Below are 22,353 nucleotides of genomic sequence, written 5' to 3' on the forward strand. Positions count from 1 at the left end.
ACGTCATTAAGCCTCTCCTCCTCCTCCTCCCTCTCATCTGCCTTCTCCTCCGTCTCCTTCTTCACATTATTCTGCTCCTTCACCTTTTGTCCTTATTCTCCTCCTCCTTCAGTTTTTTCTTTTCTTTCATCACTCCCTCCTCCTCCTCCTCCTCCTCCTCCTCCTCCTCCTCCTCCTCCTCCTTTTCCTCCGTGTCCAGGTGTGTTAGCGGGTGTCGCGTGTAGACAGGTGTATTGATTACCTTGATTCGTGTGTCCAGGTGTTCGGCCTTTGAGGGCGGACACACACACACACACACACACACACACACACACATCCGCGCGCACACACATTCACATACGCACGCACGCTCACGTCATATACATACCACGCACATGCCCTCACGCACAATTATTAAGCACACAAACTTAAGTACTAGTGAGTAGCCACACACACCAAAAAACCTGTCCCTCTGATGACAGGCATGAGACAAGGCCGGGAGTGACCCGTGACTGGCGGTGGTGGTGGTGGTGGTGTTGGTGTTGGTGCCCATGGTGGTGGCGTGGGCGGCCTGTGGACAAACTCTCGCGTGTGGGTGGGTGTGCACGCCCATGATCCAGGCGGTGCGTGGGGGAGCAGCGGGCGTGCGGGCGCGGCGGCGCGCAGGGATGTGAGCCATGCGGGGCGCCTACCCGCTGCTGCTACACCAGAACGGCTGGGGCGCGGGCGGCTGCCGGGACCCCTCGGCCCTGCTGCGGTCCGTGGGCGTGGACCTGACCCGCGGCGTCACTCACGCCGGGCACCCGGACAATGAATACCCGCTGGCCACCTTCAGCCTCAGCCGCGAGTACCCGCAGCCCGTCGCCACCCACGATCCGGGGCCCTCCCGCGCCGCCGCCGCCGCCGCCACAGCCTCGCCGCGCCACCAGCACCTGAGCCGCGCCGGCTCCGCGGGGCGCCGCAACGCCCACACCCTCACCCACGCCGCCGCAACGCACTCCCCCGCTGGTGGCGCCACGCCCCGAAGCTCCCCCAGGACGTGCTCGCCGCGGGTCATGTACGGCGGGCGGCGGCAGGAGGGCGCGGCGCGTGGCGGCGGCGTGGAGGTGGCGCTGCAGGAGGAGGAGCGCGGCTTCCCGGTGGGGCAGGAGGGCCTGGGGCGGTGCCGCGGGCCGGGGGGCGGCTTGCCCCCCGGCCTGATGCTGCCCACGCTGGTGGGGGGCGCCGCCCCCTCGGAGCTGTCGCTGTGCTGCTCCACGCCCGAGGCGCTGCAGGACGACGACCGGGAGCGGCAGGAGCCCGAGCCCGGCCTGATGAGCTGCTGCGACGCCAAGGTGTCCTGCTGCCCCTGCTTCCCCTGCCTGGGCCCCTACTGCCCCGTGGGCCACATGAACACCGTGTGCATGGCCCTCATCTGCTCCGGCATCATCATCTTCATCGTGCTCTCACCGCTGCTGCACTACCTCATCCCCACCTAGCGCCTCGCCCCGCCCCGCGCCGGGGCACGGGGCCGGTGCGCCCGCACGCGCGGCCCCCGACCACTGCTCAGTCTGGCCAGGTGAGCCGGGCACCCTCCCCGACCCTCACCCCGGGGGCGCCTCACAGTGTTTGCTCGCCGTGTGCAATCTCCGCCAACACGCAGCTTCCCCCCCGCACCCCTTCTCCCCGCACCCCTCCTGATACCTCCCAACACCCGCTTTTTAGGCCCACCTTGAAGGGGAACTTTTTCTTCTGCCTTCTTAGCCGGTGTGTGTGTGTGTGTGTGTGTGTGTGTGTATACATTCGTCATTGACTTCTTGTACATTTCGCTGATGAGTTGTTGCTGTTGTCATTGATTATCCTTGACTCATTGAGACAGATTGAAAGGTGATCTAGACGCCTTAGTCTCTCTCTCTCTCTCTCTCTCTCTCTCTCTCTCTCTCTCTCTCTCTCTCTCTCTCTCTCTCTCTCTCTCTCTCTCTCTCTCTCTCTCTCCAGATGCTGTCCTACCCAATATCTCTTCATGTTTTTTTCTTGCTCTCCATTCTTTTCCGTTTTCCTCCTCCTCCTCCTCCTCCTCCTCCTCCTCCTCTGCTCCGCCCTCACAAGAAGATAGGGAGAATAAAATATTGCCAGGGGGAGAGACTTGGAGGGATGAAGAGGGGGGGAGAAAAGGAGACGGGAGGGGTAGAGAAAGGGATAGGAAGAAGGAGACGGAGGAGGAAGGGAGAAAAAAAGAGAAAAGGGAGAGGCCATCATTTGAGGGGGTGATGATAGATGTCTCCCTTTCGCCTTGTTACCCTTCTCTCTCTCTCTCTCTCTCTCTCTCTCTCTCTCTCTCTCTCTCTCTCTCTCTCTCTCTCTCTCTCTCTCTCTCTCTCTCTCTCTCTCTCTCAACATCACACTATATATCCTAAGAGAGAGAGAGAGAGAGAGAGAGAGAGAGAGAGAGAGAGAGAGAGAGAGAGAGAGAGAGAGAGAAGGAAAATGGGTCAGAGTTCACCACATTTGTTTTGTTTTTTGTGTTTGTTTTATTTTTTTCCTGCTAAACGGGATTAGATTTTTGGGGGTAACCTTTTTTTCTTTTTTTCTTTTTTTCAGATACCAGAGCTCGTGAGTCTCCCTGGGGTGCTGTGACGGTAGGAGAGAGAGAGAGAGAGAGAGAGAGAGAGAGAGAGTGTGTGTGTATGTGTGTGTGTGTGTGTGTGTGTGTGTCTGAAAAAGGTAATGGAAGGGTTTCGTCTTATCGCTTTTCCACTTAATTCCTCCTCCTCCTTCTCCTCCTATTTTTGCTATATAAATACTCGTAGCCTACGTAACACATTTGAAGACTTAGAAGCACTCGCAGCTACAAATCATTATCACATCATCGGAGTCACAGAATCTTGGATAGACACTTCAAATAGAGTTTTCGTTGCGGAATATATATACCGGGTTATACCATTTTTAGTCATGAAAGAGAGAACAGACAGGGTAGAGGCGTTATCTTATATATCCACAACTCTCCATCCAGTATCCGTGAAAACAGTATCATAATGGTAACCACACGAACGATGAAAATGAAATGGCTACAATCCTAAATAACTTTTTCGCATCCGTATTTACCGACGAAGATTCTTTATCGCTTCGACCGCCGGAGGTTAGTTAGAAGGACAGAAAAGATTTTGAATGGTGTGCTCATCGTAGAAAGTGACATTTTACTCAATTGAAAAGATTAAAGTAAGTAAAGCTCCTGGTCCAGACAAAATTATACCTAGAATTTTAAAAGAAATCAAACATCAAATTTGTAAACCGCTTTATATCTTATTCAGTAAATCTTTAACAGCTGGAAAAGTTCCGTCGGATTGGAAACTAGCAAATGTCACAATCGTGTTCAGTACGTAATGAATGGCCAACAACTTTCTGCAATAAGTAAAGAAAAGGATCTTGGAATCACTATATCAAGCGATTTAAAGCCCGGTCAGCATTGTTCAGAGGTAGTTAAAACCGCAAACAAATTGATTGGCTTCATCGGACGAGTCTTTGATAAAAAATCGGAAAAAGTAATATTAAAACTGTATAATTCGCTGGTTCGACCCCATCTAGAGTACTGTGTACAGTTTTGGTCTCCCTAATACAGAAAAGACATAGAAAAGTTGGAACGGTTCAACGAAGAGTAACAAAAATGATTCCTAGGTTGAGAAATTTATCTTATAAACAAAGGCTAGAAGAAATAAATTTATTCAGCCTATCAAACGAAGAATGTAAGGCAGTCTAATAGAAGTGTTTAAAATGTTTAAAGGATTCAGTGATATTAATGCGGAAGATTACTTTACAATTGATCGATCAAATAGAACAAGAAGAAATAACAATGTCAAGATAAGTGGTAAAAGATTATCGTCGCACGAAGCCAAACACTTCCTCGTCAATCGAGTTGTTAATGTTTGGAACTCTCTACCCTGTGATGTCGTTGATATTACAACAGCTACGGCTTTCAAGAATAGATTAGACAGGTATTTTGAATCCAACCAGCAACTAAGATATTACTCATTGCCATAATAACGTTAATTTCTTTCGAATACTGGTGTCCTTGTCCGTTTTTATCGCCCGGTTAGTGGTAGCAGTAATGGTAGTTCTTTCCTCTTTCCTACATAATTTCCATGCAGTTTTTCCATGCTGCATGGTTCATTTTCCTTTCCTGCCAGCTTTGGCTGGAGGGATGGGGGGGTGGGGAGGAGCCTTCGCCTTTGCTGTCCTTCATCTTCCACCTTTGATTAGATAGTTAGTGTAGCTTGTCACAAACAGCCTCGTAAGGTCCATCAGGTCTGCTGTTGTTTGTTCCTCCTTTGTGTTTCTTTGTGTTCCTCCTCCTCCCTTAAGACTAGTTAGACTACCAAATGAACCTCCCCTGTGTTGCAACCTTCCTAGATATTAAAGGTATAAGCCTCCTCCTCCTCCTCTTCATCTTCCTTGTCGTCCATTTTGTCCATACTCATCCCGTATTCTCCCTTTTTTTTCTTCACTCTTTTTCCTTTTCGGTCTCCTCCTCCTCCTCCTCCTCCTCCTCCTCCTCCCTTCTCTAATTCCTTCTCTTCCTCCTCCTCCTCCTTCTCCTCCTCCTCCTTTCATCTTTCTTATCCATTTGCTTTATCCTCCTCTTTTATACTCTTCCGTTTTTCCCCTCCTCTTCCTCCTCTTCCTCCTCCTCCTCCTCCTCCTCCTCCTCCTCCTCCTCCACATCTTTTCTCTCCTGCTTTTTCCTCCTTAATATTCTTCCCTCTGCCCTCCCATAAGTTTCCTCCAGCCTCTACATCCCTCCTCCTGCTCCTCCTCCCCCTCCTCCTCCTCCTCCTCCTCCTCTTCCTCCTCCTCCCGTTTCTCCTCCTCTCCGTTCACTTTTTAATTCCCTCTCTCACTAGAATGTAATAGAAAAAGAGAGAGAGAGAGAGAGAGAGAGAGAGAGAGAGAGAGAGAGAGAGAGAGAGAGACCATAGACTTAAGATGGAATAAAAGAACATCCGGATTTTTATAAGTAGACGGGAGAGAGAGGAGGAGAAGGAGGAGGAGGAGGAGCAGCTTACAAAGGGTCTACTCGTATCCTTACCTGGAAAAAAAGGGTTCCTATTATTTTTTTTTCTTGCCCTTAGAAAAAAGAAGAAAAAAAAAGTCCTTGAAAGTATATATGAAGGTACCGTAGACTTATTATTATTATTATTATTATTATTATTATTATTATTATTATTATTATTATTATGCTTCGTTTATCTTCTTTAGTTTCTCTCCTCCTCCACCTCCTCCTCTTCATCCCGTATTCTCCCTTTTTTTATTATTTACTCTCCTTCCTTTTCGGTCTCCTCCTTCCCCTCCTCTCCCTCCCCTTCTTCCTTCTCCCCTTCCTTCTCCTTTCATCTTATTTATCATCCATTGGAAACTAGCAAATGTCACACCAATTTTCAAAATGGGGGACAAGTCTCATCCAGGAAACTATCGACCAATTAGCCTGACATTGATTGTTTGTAAGTTAATGGAGACTATCATTCGCGACAATATGGTGAAATTCTTCGAAGAAAATAATATAATAAATAATTCGCAACATGGCCTCCGTAGTAAACGTTCATGTTTAACTAACCTACTTGATTTTTTTCATTATATTTTTGAGGTGTTCGATGAAATCAGATCAGTAGATATCATACCTCTGGATTTTCAAAAGGCATTTGATAAGGTCCCCCACCAACGGCTGCTTAGTAAACTATTGGCGCACGGTATATCGGGTAACATTCGCAATTGTCTTGTGGACTGGCTCTCTGAGCGGAAACAGAGAGTAGTTCTAAACGGTGTTTCATCTAACTGCCTCGATGTCAGAAGCGGCGTACCTTAAGGATCAGTGCTTGTTCCCATGCTCTTCTTATTTTTATTTATTTATTATTATTTATTTATTTTTTTACGTCTACGCCCATAGCGCCGGTAGGCTTGCTTGAGGGGCCTGGATGGTAGTCGGCCCCAGCCCGTCATGGTGCAGGCAAGTGTTTATAGTGGCGCCATCTTCTCTTGGCTCATGCTGGCCCCAGGAACTCGTTCTTGATTAACTTGGACGGTTTCTTTTAGAGTCCGGGTTGATGGGTGGTCTTCAGGATAGCATGTGGGTAGTTTTAAGCCACTCGGCGGTGACTGAAAAATCCGAGGTGGTAGCGTGGGGATTCGAACTCGCGTCGTCCATCACGCGGTGACTGTGGGCCCAGCACGCTACCACTCATCCACCGCCTACCCCTACCGCCAACCCAATTTATGTTAATGATATCGATGATGAGCTCACTTGCAAAGTATCAAAATTTGCTGATGACACAAAAATCGCAAGTAAGGTAACTACGACACTTGACGAAGAAGCATTACAATTATATCTAGATCGACTTGCACGTTGGGCCATTTAACGTTGACAAATGTAGGAAACAATAGCAATCGCGTTCAGTACGTAATGAATGGCCAACAACTTTCTGCAGTAAGTAAAGAAAAGGATCTTGGAATCACTATATCAGCATTGTTCAGAGGTACTTAAAACCACAAACAAATTGGTTGGCTTCATCGGACGAGTCTTTAATAATAAATCGGAAAAAGTAATATAAAAACTATAATTCGCTGGTTCGACTCCATCTAGAGTTGGAACGGGCTCAACGGAGAGTAACAAAATTATTCCTAGGTTGAGAAATTTATCTTATGAACAAAAGCTTAAAGAAGTAAATTTATTCAGCTTATCAAAACGAAAAATCCGAGGCGATCTAATAGAAGTGTTTAGAATGTTTAAAGGATTCAGTGTTATTAATGCAGAAGATTACTTTACAATTTATCGATCAAATAGAACAAGAAGAAATAACAATATCAAGATAAGAGGTAAAAGATTCTCGTCGCACGAAGCCTAACACTTCTTCAATCGAGTCGTTAATGTTTGGAACTCTCTACCCTGTGATGTCGTTGATAGCACAACAGCTACGGCCTACAAGAATAGATTAGACAGGTAGTTTGAATCCAACCAGCAATTAAAATATAACTCATTGTCATAATAACGTTAAGTTCTTTCGAATACTGGTGTCTTTGTACGTTTTTATCGCCCGGTTAGTGGTAGCAGTAATGGTAGGTCTTTCCTCATTTCTACATAATTTCCATGCAGTTTTTCCATGCTGCATGTTTTTTTTCCTTTCCTGCCAGCTTTGGCTGGAGGGATGGGGGGGTGGGAAGGACCCTTCGCCTTTGCTGGCCTTCATTTTCCACCTTTCAATGTGACCTTTGATTAGATAGTTAGTGTAGCTTGTCACAAACAGCCTTGTAAGGACCAGCAGGTCTGCTGTTGTTTGTTCTTTCTTTGTGTTTCTTTGCGTTTTCCTCCTCCTCCTCCTCCTCCTCCTCCTCAATCTCATTATAATATTATGTCCTTCCTCCCTACTTCCCTTTTGTCTCCCTCCCTCCTCTCCCTTTCTCCCCCTCTGTTTACACCCCTCCCCTACTCTCTCTCTCTCTCTCTCTCTCTCTCTCTCTCTCTCTCTCTCTCTCTCTCTCTCTCTCTCTCTCTCTCTCTCTCTCTTCACTGTATATGTATCAAAGGAAAGTGAACATACAGGAGAAAAAAGTTTAAAGGAGAGAGAGAGAGAGAGAGAGAGAGAGAGAGAGAGAGACCAAGTGGAGGAAGAATGAAGGAAAATATTTGATTGAAGGATATCGAAGAAAAAAAATTATACACGAAAGCGTTGAAAAAATATAGCGGAAAAATGTTATAGAAAAATAAAATAAACTTGCAAAACATTAAAGGAAAAAATATATATAAAAGCCAAATAATAAATTTGAGAATAACATTGAAGAAAAAATATGAAGGAGAAAATAACTTTAATGTCATCGATGAAAATAAAAATAAAAAATAAGTACATAAAAAATATGAAGAAAAGTATAAAAGAAAAAATAAATGACTTGGAAAAAAACATTAAAGCAAAGAAAAATAATATAAAAGACAAATTTTATGAAGAGTAAAGAAAAAAAATGACTTGAATGGCATTGAAAGAAAGAAAAAGAAAATAAATAAAAGAAACCTTGAAAACACTGAAGGAAAAAAATTAAGACAAAATATTTAACTTGGAAAAACATCAAAGGAAAGAAAAAAAGTAATACAAGAGGAATTCATTAAAAAAAAAAAACTTAAATTGAAAGAACATTAGAGAGGAAAAAAAGGACAACAGCAGCACTCAAAGAAAATGGGATCCCGTAAGCCTCGAGTCGTGAGTGAAAAAAAACAAAAAGAAAACGGAACAGCTTGGAGGGTCTTGGAGGGAGACTCATCTGTCTGACGCGAGACAGAGAGAGAGAGAGAGAGAGAGAGAGAGAGAGAGAGAGAGAGAGAGAGAGAGAGAGAGGGGGAGGGGTAAAAGGGAAGAATATAATGAAGAAAGGAGATGAGGGATAAAAGAAAGGGAAGGAGAGAGAGAGAGAGAGAGAGAGAGAGAGAGAGAGAGAGAGAGAGAGAGAGAGAGAGAGAGAGAGAGAGAGAGAGAGAGAGTTATATTTCACTCTAATTCGCTTCAACTTTATTTTTTTATTTCAAATCGGGCGCCCATATTTTTATTGGTGGATATTGGACTTAAGTATCGACCCCCCCTCTCTCTCTCTCTCTCTCTCTCTCTCTCTCTCTCTCTCTCTCTCTCTCTCTCTCTCTCTCTCTCTCTCTCTCATCTTCACACCTCTTTTCTGGTGTTATTTTTCATTTCCTCCTCCTCCTCCTCCTCCTCCTCCTCCCCCATTTCTTTGTACTTCATTTCTTTTATTTTCTCCAATGGAAGGAGAAAGAGATTAAGGAAGAGAAGAGGAAGGGAGTGGAGGGGAAGGTAATGAAGAAGAAAAGAAGAAGAAGGAAATCAATAGATGAAGATACAAAGGAACAGAAGAGCACAAAGAGGAGAGGAGGAGGAGGAGGAGGAAGAAGAAGAAAAGATGGGAAGAATTGGAGTAGGAGAAGAGATGAGCAGAAGTGGAGTAGATGGAAAAGGAGGAGGAGAGTAAGAAGAAATAAAGGAAAAAAGGAGAGACAGAACTGAAGTAGAAGGGAAGAGAAGAAAAAGAAGAGGAGGAGGAAGAAGAAGAAAAAAAAAGAAGGGTAACATTGGAGTAGGAGACAGAAGTGGTGGAGGAGGAGGAGGGGGGGGAGGAAGAAGATCATGAAAAGAAGAGAACGGAACTAAAGGAGGAGGAGGAGGGAGAAGAAGAAGAAGAGGAGGAGGGGGGGTGCAAGTCAACAGCCCTCACAGAAGCAGAAGAGGCGGGCGGTGAACCAAGATGGCTACCGACCTTTAACAGCAGTCTCATGTTTGTAAACTCCGATGTTGACCCATTCTGTATATCCTCCTCCTCCTCCTCCTCCTCCTCCTCCTCCTGGTACCCTTCTTTCCTTCCTTCCTCAACCTCCCTACCTCCCTTCCGGTTTCATTCCACCTTCCCCTTCTCCCTCGTCCTCCTCCTCCTCCTCCTCCTCCTCCTCCCCCTCCTCGTGCCCTTCATTCCTTTCCCACCTACCTGCCTCCTCCTCCTCCTCCTCCTCCTCCTCCTCCTCTCTCTCCTCCTCTCTCTCTCTCTCTCTCTCTCTCTCTCTCTCTCTCTCTCTCTCTCTCTCTCTCTCTCTCTCTCTCTCTCTCTCTCTCTCTCTCTCTCTCTCTCTCTTTCCTGTTATAGTTTTCCTTTTTCTCTTCATTCTTTTTCCTCCTTGCATATCCAGTTCATCCGCTTCTTCCCCTCCTCCTCCTCCTCCTCCTCCTCTTCTCCTTTATCTCGACTTTCTTACCTGCAAGCCTTTTCTTTCCATCCCTCCTCCTCCTCCTCCTCCTCTTCCAGTCCTCCTCCTCCTCTTCCTCCTCCTCCTCCTCCTCCTCGGAAATGTGTATCTAGCGACGCCCCCAGGCCTACCGTATCATCCTCACTACCTCCTCCTCCGCCCCCCACACTCATTCAGTTATCTCTCTCTCTCTCTCTCTCTCTCTCTCTCTCTCTCTCTCTCTCTCTCTCTCTCTCTCTCTCTCTCTCTCTCTCTCTCTCATCAGCGAATAATCTATAAACACCACAATAGGCAGACGGTTGAATCCCTTATACAACGCCTTCAAGAATCACTTACCTTATACTCCGAGGAAAGGGAATCGGATCCTAAAGAGCAGAGCATTAAACCCTCATTAAGGGAATTAAGGCGATAGTCCTTGAGTAAGACGCCATTTGTTCGCTCCTTGAACTTTTGATCCTCCTGTAAGCTTGAATCAAAGGAGAGAGAGAGAGAGAGAGAGAGAGAGAGAGATAATGTATGGTCTTTTGGTATTTTACCGAGATATTTCGTGTTAAGGGAGAGAGAGAGAGAGAGAGAGAGAGAGAGAGAGAGAGAGAGAGAGAGAGAGAGAGAGAGAGAGAGAGAGAGAGAGAGAGAGAGAGAGAGAGAGAGAGAGAGAGAGAGAGAGAGAGAGAGAGGGGGGGGGGTAGAGCACACGCCTCATTACTCCACACCTTTTAACTTTCTTGGTCTACACTCCTTCAGAAGAACATAATGTATTTAGCACTCATTAAGAAGACGACTCGGTAACATTATTGGAACTCACCCCCACCCCCCACCCCCACCCATCCACCCTCCTCCTAATGACGCTCCTTCCAATGCGCTCTCACGCCTTCCTGTAATTACTGACCATTCGTTAATTTGTTACATTCGTTAATTATGGAGAAAACTGCTCCGCCTCGAGACTTATTTATCGTCTGTCCTTGTAAAAAAAAAAAAAAAAAGTGCCAGATTATGATGTGTTCGGTTTGTGAATTGTCGAATTACCTTCCTTTGAAAATGCTGTAGTAATAGTAGTTGTAGTAGTAGTAGTAGTAGTAGTAGTAGTAGTAGTAGTAGTAGTAGTAGTTGTGGTGGTAGTAGTTGTAATAGTGGTAGTAATAGTAGTAGTAGTAGTAGTAGTAGTAGTAGTAGTAGTAGTAGTAGTAGTAGTAGTAGTAGTAGTAGCAGTAGTAGTAATAGTCTATCGTGTGGGACCGTCGGGAGTATCGGCGGCGAGTGAGTGCAGCGATGCGCCCTCGGTTGTATGTTCCCCATAGTTAGATGAACAATAACACCAATTACACAAGAATGCAATACCCTACCCACATTTAATTTCCCTGACACGTCTTTATTTATTTTTTTCTAATATATAAAAGGCATATAAAAAAGGCGAGTGAGTGAAGTGACGCACCCCTGGACGTATGCTCCCCATCAGTCAGTTGGATAACTAATCACACCAATTATAGGAGAGTGCACTACCTAACCCACTTGTAATTTAACGTTTATATTTTTTTTTATTTTCATTTTAATTATTTATTTATTTTTCTCTTATGCACATGTAAAAAAATGAAAAATAAAAAAAGGAGATGCCAGCTGAGTAATTAATGCGGCGTGAGTGACAGATTGATCCATTCGCTTTTTACCATTTTCCCCGTCGCTATTTTATGGGGTCGGAGCGAGGGAACATGTGCCGCTCAAATTTAATATATATGCATGTAGTTATTTTTTTATCTTCCTTTCTGCATGCGCCAGTACGTGTGTGTGCGTGTGTGTGTGTGTGTGTGAGAGAGAGAGAGAGAGAGAGAGAGAGAGAGAGAGAGTCAGGCAGACAGACAGACAGACAACACCAGACAGACAGACAACACCAGCCAGACAGACAGACAGAGAGAACAAAAGACAGAATAACAGACAGACAGACAAACATATATAGAGAAAAAGGGACAAACACACATATAGAGAACACACACACACATACATCAACACAGCAACAAAAACAACAAGCCAAGCACCACCCGTTACCCACACCCCGTTTTCTTCCGCCCCAAAATAAAGGAGTCCCCCGTGACGGCCAGTGCTTCCGGCAATCGTCGCGCGGCAAGATGGGAAAAGTTTGCGGTCACTTTTATTCTTTTTTTATCTGAGGAGTTTGGGGAAGGTGACTTTTATATTTAGATGCCCGAGTTCCCTTCACGGGCTCTGGCGGTGAAGGGGGGGAAGGGAAGTAGAAGAAAAGGAAGGGAAAGGAGGAGAAGCGAAGAAGGAAAAGTGGAGGGGAAGGAAGAGAATGCTGAGAGAGGAAAGAGGAGGAGGAAGAAACGAAGGGAAGGGAAGGAGAAGAAAAGGAAGGGAAAGGAGGAGAAACCTGAGAGATGGAAGAGAAGCGAAGGAGGAAAGGTGGAGGGGAAGAAGGAGAATGCTGAGAGAGGGAAGGAGGAGGAGGGAGAAACGAAGGGAATAGAAGGAGAAGAGAGGGAAGGGAGAAGGAGGAGAAAGCAAAAAGAGGAAAGGGAGAGAAAGGAAACAGCTAAGAGAGGGAAGGAGTGCAAGGAAAGAGAGAAGGATAAGAAAAGCCTAGAGAGGAAAGGGAAATAATGAAAGAAAGGGGAGAGTGAGGGACGGAAATAAAGAGAAGGAATGGATAAAGGAAAGGAAAGGAGTAAGGAAAAGGGAACAGGAAGGATAGGTTTAATTAAAGTGAGAAAGGGAGGGATGGGATAGGTTTAGGAGGAAAGGGAGAAGGGCAGGACAATGGTGAAGGGATAAAGAAAGGGAATAAAAGGTGTAAGGAAGGGAAGACAGAGGAGAGAAAAAATGAAGGGAAGGAAAGGGAGAGGATGAGAAAAAGGACAGTGGTGAATGGAAGGGAGAGAAGGAGAGAAAAAAAGGACAGTGATGAAACATGGAAACATGGAAATGCAGGCAACAGAAAGCCTATTGGCTCATTACGAGGTCGCCCGCTTGGGTGATTTAATCTGCTCGACCACCACTTGGGGCTTGGTGAGCAGATGAAAGCACCTCGATATTGAGGAGCAGATGGGAGCCCCTCATTATTCAGTTCACTCCCGACTCAGCGAAATGACGGTCGATTCTATATTTGAAGGAGTTGATGGTATTCGCATTTACTACTTCTGAGGGAAGATTGTTCCAGTGGCAGATGACTCGGTTTGAAAAGAAACTCCTTCCAATGTCTGTGTTACATCGACTCGACTGAATGGGTAAACCGTTATTTCTAGTTCTTGAGTTGGTTTGCAGTTCAAAGAATTTGGAGTAATCGACGTTATTGAACTTTTTTAGATACTTGAAGACTTGAATCATATCCCCTTGTAGGTGTCTTTTCTCCAATGTAAAGAGATTGAGTCGCTTGAGTCGTTCCTCGTACGGTTGAGCCCTGAAGGCTGGAATCATCTTTGTGGCGCGTCGTTGAATCCTTTCCAGTAAAGCAATGTCCTTTCTGTAATTGGGAGACCAGAACTGCACTGCATACTCGAGGTGCGGTCTTACCATGGAATTATACAAGGATAGCATCACGTCTGGCGTTTTACACTCGAAGTTCCTCGCTATGAACCTGAGCATAATGTTGTCCTTGTTGTATGTTGTATGCTTGTTGTATGAATGGGAAAGAAGAGAAGGAATGAAGAACAGTGATGAAGGGAAAGGGAGACAGGAGAGGAGAGAAAACAAATGGTTAGTGATGAATGGAAGAGGAGAGGAGAAGAGAAGGACAGTGTTGAAGGGAAGGAATGAAGAACAATGATGAAGAGAATGGAAAACAAGAGGAGAGGAGAGAAAAGAAATGGTCAGTAATTAAAAGAAGAGGAGACAATGGGTGGAGGGAAGGGAAGGAGGAACGAAGGGCAGTGGGGAAGGGAAGGGAAGGGAGAAGAGGAGAGGAGAGAAAAGAAATGGTCAGTAATTAAAGGAAGAGGAGAGGAGAAAAGGACAGTGGGTAGAGGGAAGGGAAGGAGGAAGGAAGGGCAGTGGGGAAGGGTAGGGAAAGGACAGGAAATTTAGAGGCCGAAGGGAAGGAAGGGAAGAACAAAGTTAGTGAAGTTGACGCGAACAAGATTGCTGTGTGGAAGGCTTTTATAGGAGAGAGAGAGAGAGAGAGAGAGAGAGAGAGAGAGAGAGAGAGAGAGAGAGAGAGAGAGAGAGAGAGAGAGAGAGAGAGAGAGAGAGAGAGAGAGAGAGAGAGAGAGAGAGAGAGAGAGAGAGAGAGAGAGAGAAAGAAAGAAAGAAAAAGAAAAAGTGAGTGAGAGAGTAAAGAAAAAGAAAGAAAGAAAAGAAAGAGAAAATAATAAGAAAAGAGAAAGAAGAGAGAGGCAGACAGACAGGCAGAGAGAGAGAGAGAGAGAGAGAGAGAGAGAGAGAGAGAGAGAGAGAGAGAGAGAGAGAGAGAGACCACCATCCCTCACGTCCGGGGGATGAACACACAGGAAGTCAAGCTGGCGGCCCACCACTGGAGAAACACACTTCCTACCCCAATGACACTTTAATGACAGTGCAGTGTGTATATATGTGAATGTTTATAATGTATGTTTTTTTTATATTTTTTAGATATTTTTTTATATAAACCTTATGCCCTTTGAATAGGCAGCACACGGCAGTCCACCTTTGGGTTTTGTAAATATATATGTATGTTTAAAGAGAGAGAGAGAGAGAGAGAGAGAGAGAGAGAGAGAGAGAGAGAGAGAGAGAGAGAGAGAGAGAGAGAGAGAGAGAGAGAGAGAGAGAGAGAGAGAGAGAGAGAGAGAGAGAGATCGTCATCAAAAGGAAAAATAAAAATAAAAAGGAGGAGAGAAAGTTACTATAGATGGAGGGAATTTTATTGAAGGGAGGGAGGGAAGGAAGGGGAGAAAGGGTGGAGGGAGGGAAAGGGTTAAGACACCTGGGAGTATTGTAAGTAAAGGTGAGAGAGGGAGAGGGATATGCTGTTTAGGATAAGGAGGGAGGAAAGGAGGAAAGGAAGAGGAGGAAGAGCAACACTGAGTAACTGCACAAGGCCATTCTGTATCAGTATATTTGGTATCTGTTCTTGTCTGTATTACCCCTCAAATTGGTAGCTAGATCAGGGGACACATTTTATTTTTGACTTATTTATTTGCTTAATTTTTCACCTCCTTTGATGTTTTGTTATGAAGGGGATCGAGACAGATTTTATTTTTGCTTTATTTACTTTTTTTTTTTACCTGTGAGGAAGGAGACAGATTATATTTTTCCTCTATTTATTTATTTTTTCACCTCTTTTATTGTTTTAGTCATGAAGGAGACCAAGGAGACAGATTTTATTTTTTCTTCATTTTTTTTTTCTCACTCTTTCTTTCTTTTTCTTTTTTAGTTTTGTCTTTCTTTTTCTTTAGTCTCTCTTTTCTTTCTTTATTTCTAGTGTCTCTCTTTAATTTCTTTCTCTCTCATTGTTTTTGTCAAGAAGGACACCAAGAAGATGGATTTTATTTTTCTTTATATATTTGTGTGTTTTTTTCAGTTCTTTCTATGTTTCCGTCATGAAAGAAACCAAAGACATTATTTTCCTTTATTTGTTTACTTGCCTCCAACTTTTTTGTCATGAAGGAGATGAAGGTAATGGATTTGCTCTCGTGTGGACCAAAAGGAATAATTATCTGGTCTGGTTTGGGTGAAGGGAGAGCTTAGAAGGAGAAACTTTGAGAGAAAAAAAAATTATCCACAGTGATTAAACTCTCTCTACTTTTAAATTTATTCTAAGCTTAGTTTTTATATGTACTCTTAAGACTATTGTAGCAGTAGATTCTTTTTCCCCTTCATACTTAAAAATGTGAAGTAGTATTTGATCTGCTGTCATCATTTTAGTGTCCCATAAAGGAGGGTTTTAGAATAGATTTTACATGATTTCTCTTTATTTTTTTACTTCTCACTTTGGCCTTTTCTTTAGAGTGTAGATATATTTTAATGTTCAGGAGCAGTAAGTAGCAGGCTTTTTTTTTTTTTTTTTTTTTTTTTAATGCCCTTGAACTGTCTCCTCTGCTGTAAAAAAAAATAAAAAAAATAAATAACTTCACTATTTTCTACTCTATCTTGTGTTACCAGCAGACAGCTTTTATTAAGTGTTCAAAACCTAGTTACCATTTTATTTTATTTATTCTACCTCTTACTTTGCCTTCTTTTTTTTATTACAGTGTAGACTTGTTTTAATGTCCTTAGCTCTTCACTATCTTATATACCCTTATGTGTTACCTCCAGACAGCTTTTACTAAGTGCAAAACCTAGTTACCATTTTATTTTATTTATTCTACCTCTCACTTTGCCTTTTTTTATTACGGTGTAGACTTGTTTTAACGTCCATAACTCTTCACTGTTTTCTATACCTTCATGTGTTACCAGCAGACAGCTTTCATTAAGTGTTCAAAACCTACTTACCATTTTATTTTATTTTTTCTACTTCTCACTTTGCCTTTTTCATAATGTGGTAGATTTTACTTTTATGTCCATAACTCTTCACTATTTTTTTACTCTATCATGTGTTAACAGCTTTTACTAAGTGTTAAGAATCTTCTCATCTAACTAAGTGCCTAAACTCACAGTAGTAGTCTCCTGCACCCACTAAGTCAATGGTTGTCCCTCACGCTGTAAATTTATCACCAAAACTCACCTTCGTCTTATCCCCTTAGAGCAAGCAAGCAAGCAAACCCTCACGCATTTTTGAGAGGTAGAGACTAGTAGTATTTTTACGGTCAATAGTGCACAAATTTTCACACTTTATTTTTCCCCGTTTTCCTCGGCCAGCAGATACAGCTCTTCCCCCAAGCCCAAGTCATGCCTAGTGCAGCGCGGGGAGGCGGGAGGGGCCATGGCCATCGCTCACCACGCCCACCCAGGCTCCTCCCGCCCTCACCACCATGAGTCTGCCATCCCTAAAATGACCCACCAACACAGATCAGGGTAAGCCTCTGCCACCCACTAGCTCAGGGCAGGCTAAGGACGATGGGCACTGTGCTCCCTCTGACAGGCCCAAGGGATGCAGGCAGGGGGGACTGAGGCATTAGGTAACATAGGGGGAACTTATATAATGCCAGGGACTTGGGCATTAGATAACAGGCTCAGGGGATGCAGGCAGGAGGGGACTGTAGCATTAGGTAACATAGGGGAGACTTAGGTAATGCAGGGACTTGGGTATTAGGTAACAGAGCCATAGAAGGGTAACATAGGGAAGACATGGGTAAGAACTAGTGGGTAAGGTGTTAGGCATTAGGCAACCTATATATGGGGCAACCAGTGTAGATTCTGGATAATGTAGGTTCAGGGGAAAAGAAAACTTGGGGATTAGGCAACATAGGGGACTTACGTAAGGACTGGTGGGTAAGGTGTTAGGCATTAGGTAACCTGTTTATGAGGTAATTAATGTAGACTCTGGATGATATAGGCACTGGGGGGGAAGAAACTGCCTGCAATCCTTTATAGAAAAGTACAGAGACCCTCCCTCTCCCCCACCCCCAACCCACCCCCAATACCATTCCCGAGGAAGCTGTGGTATTACGCTTTATGGTGTCTCTCTGCCCAGTGCTAACGTTAACCAAATACACCTCCATTCAAGACTGTCATGGAAAATCTAGCTTCTGTGTGCATGGCTGCCTAGTGTGAGTGTGCTGCTGAATGATGGAACAAGGAAGATTATTTGCATAGATTTACATAGATATTTAGACCACACAGACCCAATGATCCAAAGTAAGAGGTCTGTCCTTTAACCTAAGTGAAATCATGTTAACTCAAATGCCACCAGGACTCGGCATTTCTCCTTTAGCAAATATCAAGTTGAAGGAAGTGTCGGGTGAGCTTGTTTTTTTCTCTTTCGTCATCTCTGTACATATTGACTTACCTAATAGTCTCATCTCCACTGTTTTTCTTCTTCCTCTTATTTTTCATCATTATCTTTTTCTGTTCTCTTTATCACCACCTTGCTTTTTTTCTCTCATCACCACCTTTTTCAATTTATTTTATTTTACTTATATTATTATTTTTTATTTCCCTCACACTCACACTGCCTCTCCCCCAGGGTGCGGAACAGAGGCGTGGTCCAGCGTGGCTCCCTGGGGCACTCCTCCTCCCACGAAGACTCCTCCCCTCACGCCTCCCCCCACCCCTCCCCACACCCCTACAGCTCCTCCAGACCTACCATACAGCAGGTAAGAGGTGCTACAGGTCCTCTTCTTCTTTTCCTTCTTCTTCTTTTTCTTCTTTGTCTTTTTCTTCTTCTTTTTCTTCTTCGTCTTTTTCTTCTTTGTCTTTTCTTCTTCGTCTTTTTCTTCATCTTTTTCTTCTTCTTTTTTTTCTTCTTGTTCTTCGTCTTTTCTTCTTCTTCTTTTTCTTCTTTTTCTTCTTCTTTTCCTTCTTCTTCTTCTTTGTTTATATTCCATTGTCTCCCGTTCTTGAGGTCTGTCTTTCAATGATCCTCCTCCATCTTGTTTAATCCAGTGCTAATCCTTCTATTTCTAACACATCTAAATCCTGTTACTCTATTTCTTGTTCTTCCTACTGGTCTCCTAACACACTCCTTCATTTCCTCCACTGTCCTCAGCACTCTGCCCTCTCTCTCTCTTCTCACATGTCCGAACTATTGCAACTTTCTGTCTCACTCTCCACTGTATCTCTTGCAAGCCACATTTCTTAGCTGGTACAGGACTCCCCCACTCGCCAGCACTCCATTTTGTGTTCTTTTGCCCTTACGATTGTCATTCTTTCATCATCTTTGTGCTCTTTATGTTCCATCTGAGTCTCTTTATTTCTTGCCCAGAGCTGGTTCAAGTCTCCCTCGTTTTACAATGCTTCGTTTTTGTGATGTTTCTCTCCTACGATTGTTCCACTTTAACTATCTTTGGTCTCTTTGTGATCAGTCTAACTCCCTTTTAGTACTTATCCAGAGGTGGTACAGGTTTATTTTACATTATTTTGCTCTTAAAGTCGTCATTCTTCAGTTCCCTTGCTCTCTTTACAATCCATCTAGCTCCCCTTAAATTACTTCCTACCCATTCACCTGCCTCCCTTTAAATGACTTGCCCAGAGGTGGTACAGGTCTCCCCCACTTTATGATGGTTTGTTTTTCATTGATTTTCTCTTACGATCGTCATTCTTCAGTTTCCCTCGCTCTCTACGATCCATCTGGCGCCCTATAACGATTGCTTGTCTTTATTTATGCTGTTTCATGATGACCTGACTTTGTTACATACAGACTCATCATTTGACCCAGACCTTGTTACATACAGACTCATCATTTGACCCAGACCTTGTTATATACAGACTCATCATTTGACCCAGACCTTGTTATATACAGACTCATCATTTGACCCATACTGTGCTACATATAGACTCACCATTCACTACTAATACTCATGTTGCTTGGTGTGCAGGTGACCCATCAGTGCACCCACACCAAGGAGCCAGGCCAGTCCTCCCTCCCCTCGAGTGACGACCGCATCACACTGGTGGTTGAGGGAACGCGCTTCATCGTGGACCCGGCCATCTTCACCGCCCACCCCAACACCATGCTCGGAAGGTACGGCCCATGACCCATACACCCATACCCTTACTCATTCCCATAGCCTCGACCTTTTTTCTACCTCCACCCTTACCTATATGCCCATCTTGACCCTGACCTTTGCATTATCTCTACCCACAAGAATATATTCATGTGGGATGGATTTTCCACACACTAATAAATATATTCATGGTGCCTTCACGCCCTATCCTGACCCTGGTAGCACCTTCACACCCTATCCTGACCCTTGTGGCACCTTCACACCCTATCCTGACCCTCGTAGCACCTTCACTCCATAACCTGACCCTTTGTATTGTCTCCCCCACAAGAATGTTTTCCTCTGGGCTAGAGTTCACGCACCCCAACGAAAGAGGGGAGTTTGAGGTGGCTGAGGGCTTCTCGTCGGCTGTGTTCCGCGCCGTGCTGGACTACTACAAGAGCGGGACGGTGCGCTGCCCTCCCTCTGTCAGCGTCCAGGAGCTGCGCGAGGCCTGCGACTACCTCCTCATCCCCTTCGACGCCAACACCATCAAGTGCCAGAACCTACGTGGGTATTACTCTTGTCTCTGTGGCATTAACCCTTCTTTGTATTATTCTTGTGTTATTTTATGCTCCTTTCCTTTCATTACTCGTCTGTCATGTTTTTCCTTGTGGTATTACTCTTATTTTATTATTGTTCTCCGATTCCCTTTACCTAACTCTCATCTCTGTGGTATTACTCCTAGATTGATGTACTCTGATATTAGCTCTTGCATTACTCCTCTTATATTATGCTTTCCTCTTATTTCTCATCTGTCACACTGTTCTTCATAGTTTTATTCTCGTTTATTATTCTCCTCCCTCCCTCACTACCTTTACCTTACTTATGGGGTGATGGATTCTTACACAAGCTCAGAGGAGACGGAAATGATTGCTGATGTGATGACCAGCTTAACATATGCCCAAACTTTACTCTTACTTTATATCTGGGGTGAGGGGTTCTTATGTGGTGCGGCGACGGCCTGATGAACGAGCCTCCCATAACCCACTTAGCCAGTGGGGTACCTCTTTGGCCGACTCAGTAAGGAGTGGCTTTCCCATCACATTGGTCGCGGGTTCAATCCCAGGCAGCCGGCGAATACTCTCTCCTTGTCTTGATTAATTTCTCGTGTGTTTCGATACACGCAGAGGTCGTGTTGGAGAATAGGAAAAGAGAAAATAAACTCCCGGGGCATGACAGTGCTAGCTGCGGTGGGCATCCTCTCCTGAAGTTCTGTTGAGTTTCCCCGAAGGGGTAACAGGTAGGATGGCCCATGCTCCGAGGGTAATAGAAAATGGGAAGTGTTGGAGGTATGTCTCTACGGGGACATTGTGAAATTGTGCACCAAAATGGGTCACTGTCAAAATGGGTCACTGTCTAAAGGTCTCAACACACAGAAATTAATCTACATAGAGGGGAAAGTCGTGTAGTGCGGCAACGGCCTGATGAACGAGCCTCCCATAACCCACTTGGCCAGTGGGGTACCTCTTTGGCCGACTCGGTAAGGAGAGGCTCTCCCGTCACGCTGGTCGCGGGTTCAATCCCAGGCAGCCGGCGAATACCCTGATCTTGATTAATTTCTCGTGTGTTTCGATACATGCAGAGGATGTGTTGGAAAATAGAGGAAATAGAAAAATAAGCTCCCGGGGCATGACACTTACACAAGCTCATAGGAGACAGAGATAAGTGCTGATGCAATGTCCAGTTTAGCATATGCCCCAAACTTCACCTGCACCTTTTTCTCACTCTCAGGTGGACTCCTACACGAACTAAGCAACGAGGGGGCCCGGCAGCAGTTTGAGGTGTTCCTAGAGGAGCATATCTTGCCCCTGATGGTCCTGGCAGCTCAGCGAGGAGACCGGGAGTGCCACATCGTCATCCTCTTGGACGATGACACAGTGGAGTGGGACGATGACTACCCACCTCAGATGGGCGAGGAGTACAGCCAGAGTGAGTGGGCTGGGAGGACAAAGGGGGCTGGCTGGCTGGGATGGATTGGTAGATGGATGGATAATTGGATGAATGAATTGCTGTATGTTTAAAATGATGGGTGAATGGTTGGCTGGATTTCTGGGTTGTTGGCTGACAAATAGATGTTTGGCTTTCTGATTGGTTGACTGGCTGGTTGTTAGTTCGTCTAGATAAATAGATTGATAGGTAGGTTTGTACTGAGTTTGTATGAAGGATAGTATTGAGATGGAAAAGGTTAGGTTAGCAGGATTTTATGTAGTTAAGGATCAGGTTTGTGTATGACTGAAAAAGATATGTTATTGGGTCCTGTGTGAGTGTAGATTCAGTGGTTGTTTTGAAGAGAATGAGATGTGATATTTAAATGGCTTAGGGTCTTGTCACCTCCCGCTCATGAGTGTTTCCTCCACAGCCGTTTGCTCAACAGCGATGTACCGCTTCTTCAAGTACATAGAGAACCGGGATGTGGCCAAGCAGGTGCTAAAGGAGCGGGGACTCAAGAAGATCCGGCTGGGCATCGAAGGCTACCCGACCTACAAGGAAAAGATCAAGAAAAGACCAGGTGGGCCATGCAGCTCCAGTAGTAAAGGGAATATATATAGACAGTTCTACACATATTCTCTCTGTAGTAGAGGAAGTGCAGGCAATTTTTTTCACACCTTCTCTCATTAGTAAAGGAAGTGTATACAAGGTGGGGTGAAGAGGATGAGGAGAAAGAGGAATGGGTCTGTGTGTGAGTGTGTACGTTCCCTCATTAGTAAAGGAAGTGTATACAGGGTGGGGTGAAGAGGATGAGGAGAAAGAGGAAGGGGTCTGTGTGTGAGTGTGTACATTCCCTCATTAGTAAAAGAAGTGTATACAGGGTGGGGTGAAGAGGATGAGGAGAAAGAGGAAGGGGTCTGTGTGTGAGTGTGTACATTCCCTCATTAGTAAAAGAAGTGTATACAGGGTGGGGTGAAGAGGATGAGGAGAAAGAGGAAGGGGTCTGTGTGTGAGTGTGTACATTCCCTCATTAGTAAAAGAAGTGTATACAGGGTGGGGTGAAGAGGATGAGGAGAAAGAGGAAGGGGTCTGTGTGTGAGTGTGTACATTCCCTCATTA

The 22,353-nt window shown here is 44.7% G+C and overlaps 1 protein-coding gene across 8 annotated transcripts in view; it reads left to right on the plus strand.

The window, feature by feature from the left end:
• Positions 1-22,353, plus strand: part of LOC127000444 (BTB/POZ domain-containing protein 10-like) — an 80,932-nt gene that overhangs the window by 50,239 nt on the left and 8,340 nt on the right. For 2 of the 8 annotated variants that reach the window (XM_050864168.1, XM_050864170.1), the window contains exons 3-9: positions 2,560-2,571; positions 16,520-16,675; positions 17,787-17,916; positions 19,138-19,283; positions 19,595-19,812; positions 21,037-21,234; positions 21,665-21,814. In XM_050864168.1, the coding sequence (XP_050720125.1) occupies positions 2,560-2,571; positions 16,520-16,675; positions 17,787-17,916; positions 19,138-19,283; positions 19,595-19,812; positions 21,037-21,234; positions 21,665-21,814 (1,010 nt within the window). Of the gene's footprint in view, positions 1-2,559; positions 2,598-16,519; positions 16,676-17,786; positions 17,917-19,137; positions 19,284-19,594; positions 19,813-21,036; positions 21,235-21,664; positions 21,815-22,353 lie in introns of those variants that run through there. The other 6 variants (XM_050864169.1, XM_050864175.1, XM_050864173.1 and 3 more) reach the window with 6 other exon arrangements.

Source organism: Eriocheir sinensis, chromosome 18 (genome assembly GCF_024679095.1).
Source record: "Eriocheir sinensis breed Jianghai 21 chromosome 18, ASM2467909v1, whole genome shotgun sequence".
Lineage (NCBI taxonomy): Eukaryota > Metazoa > Arthropoda > Malacostraca > Decapoda > Varunidae > Eriocheir > Eriocheir sinensis.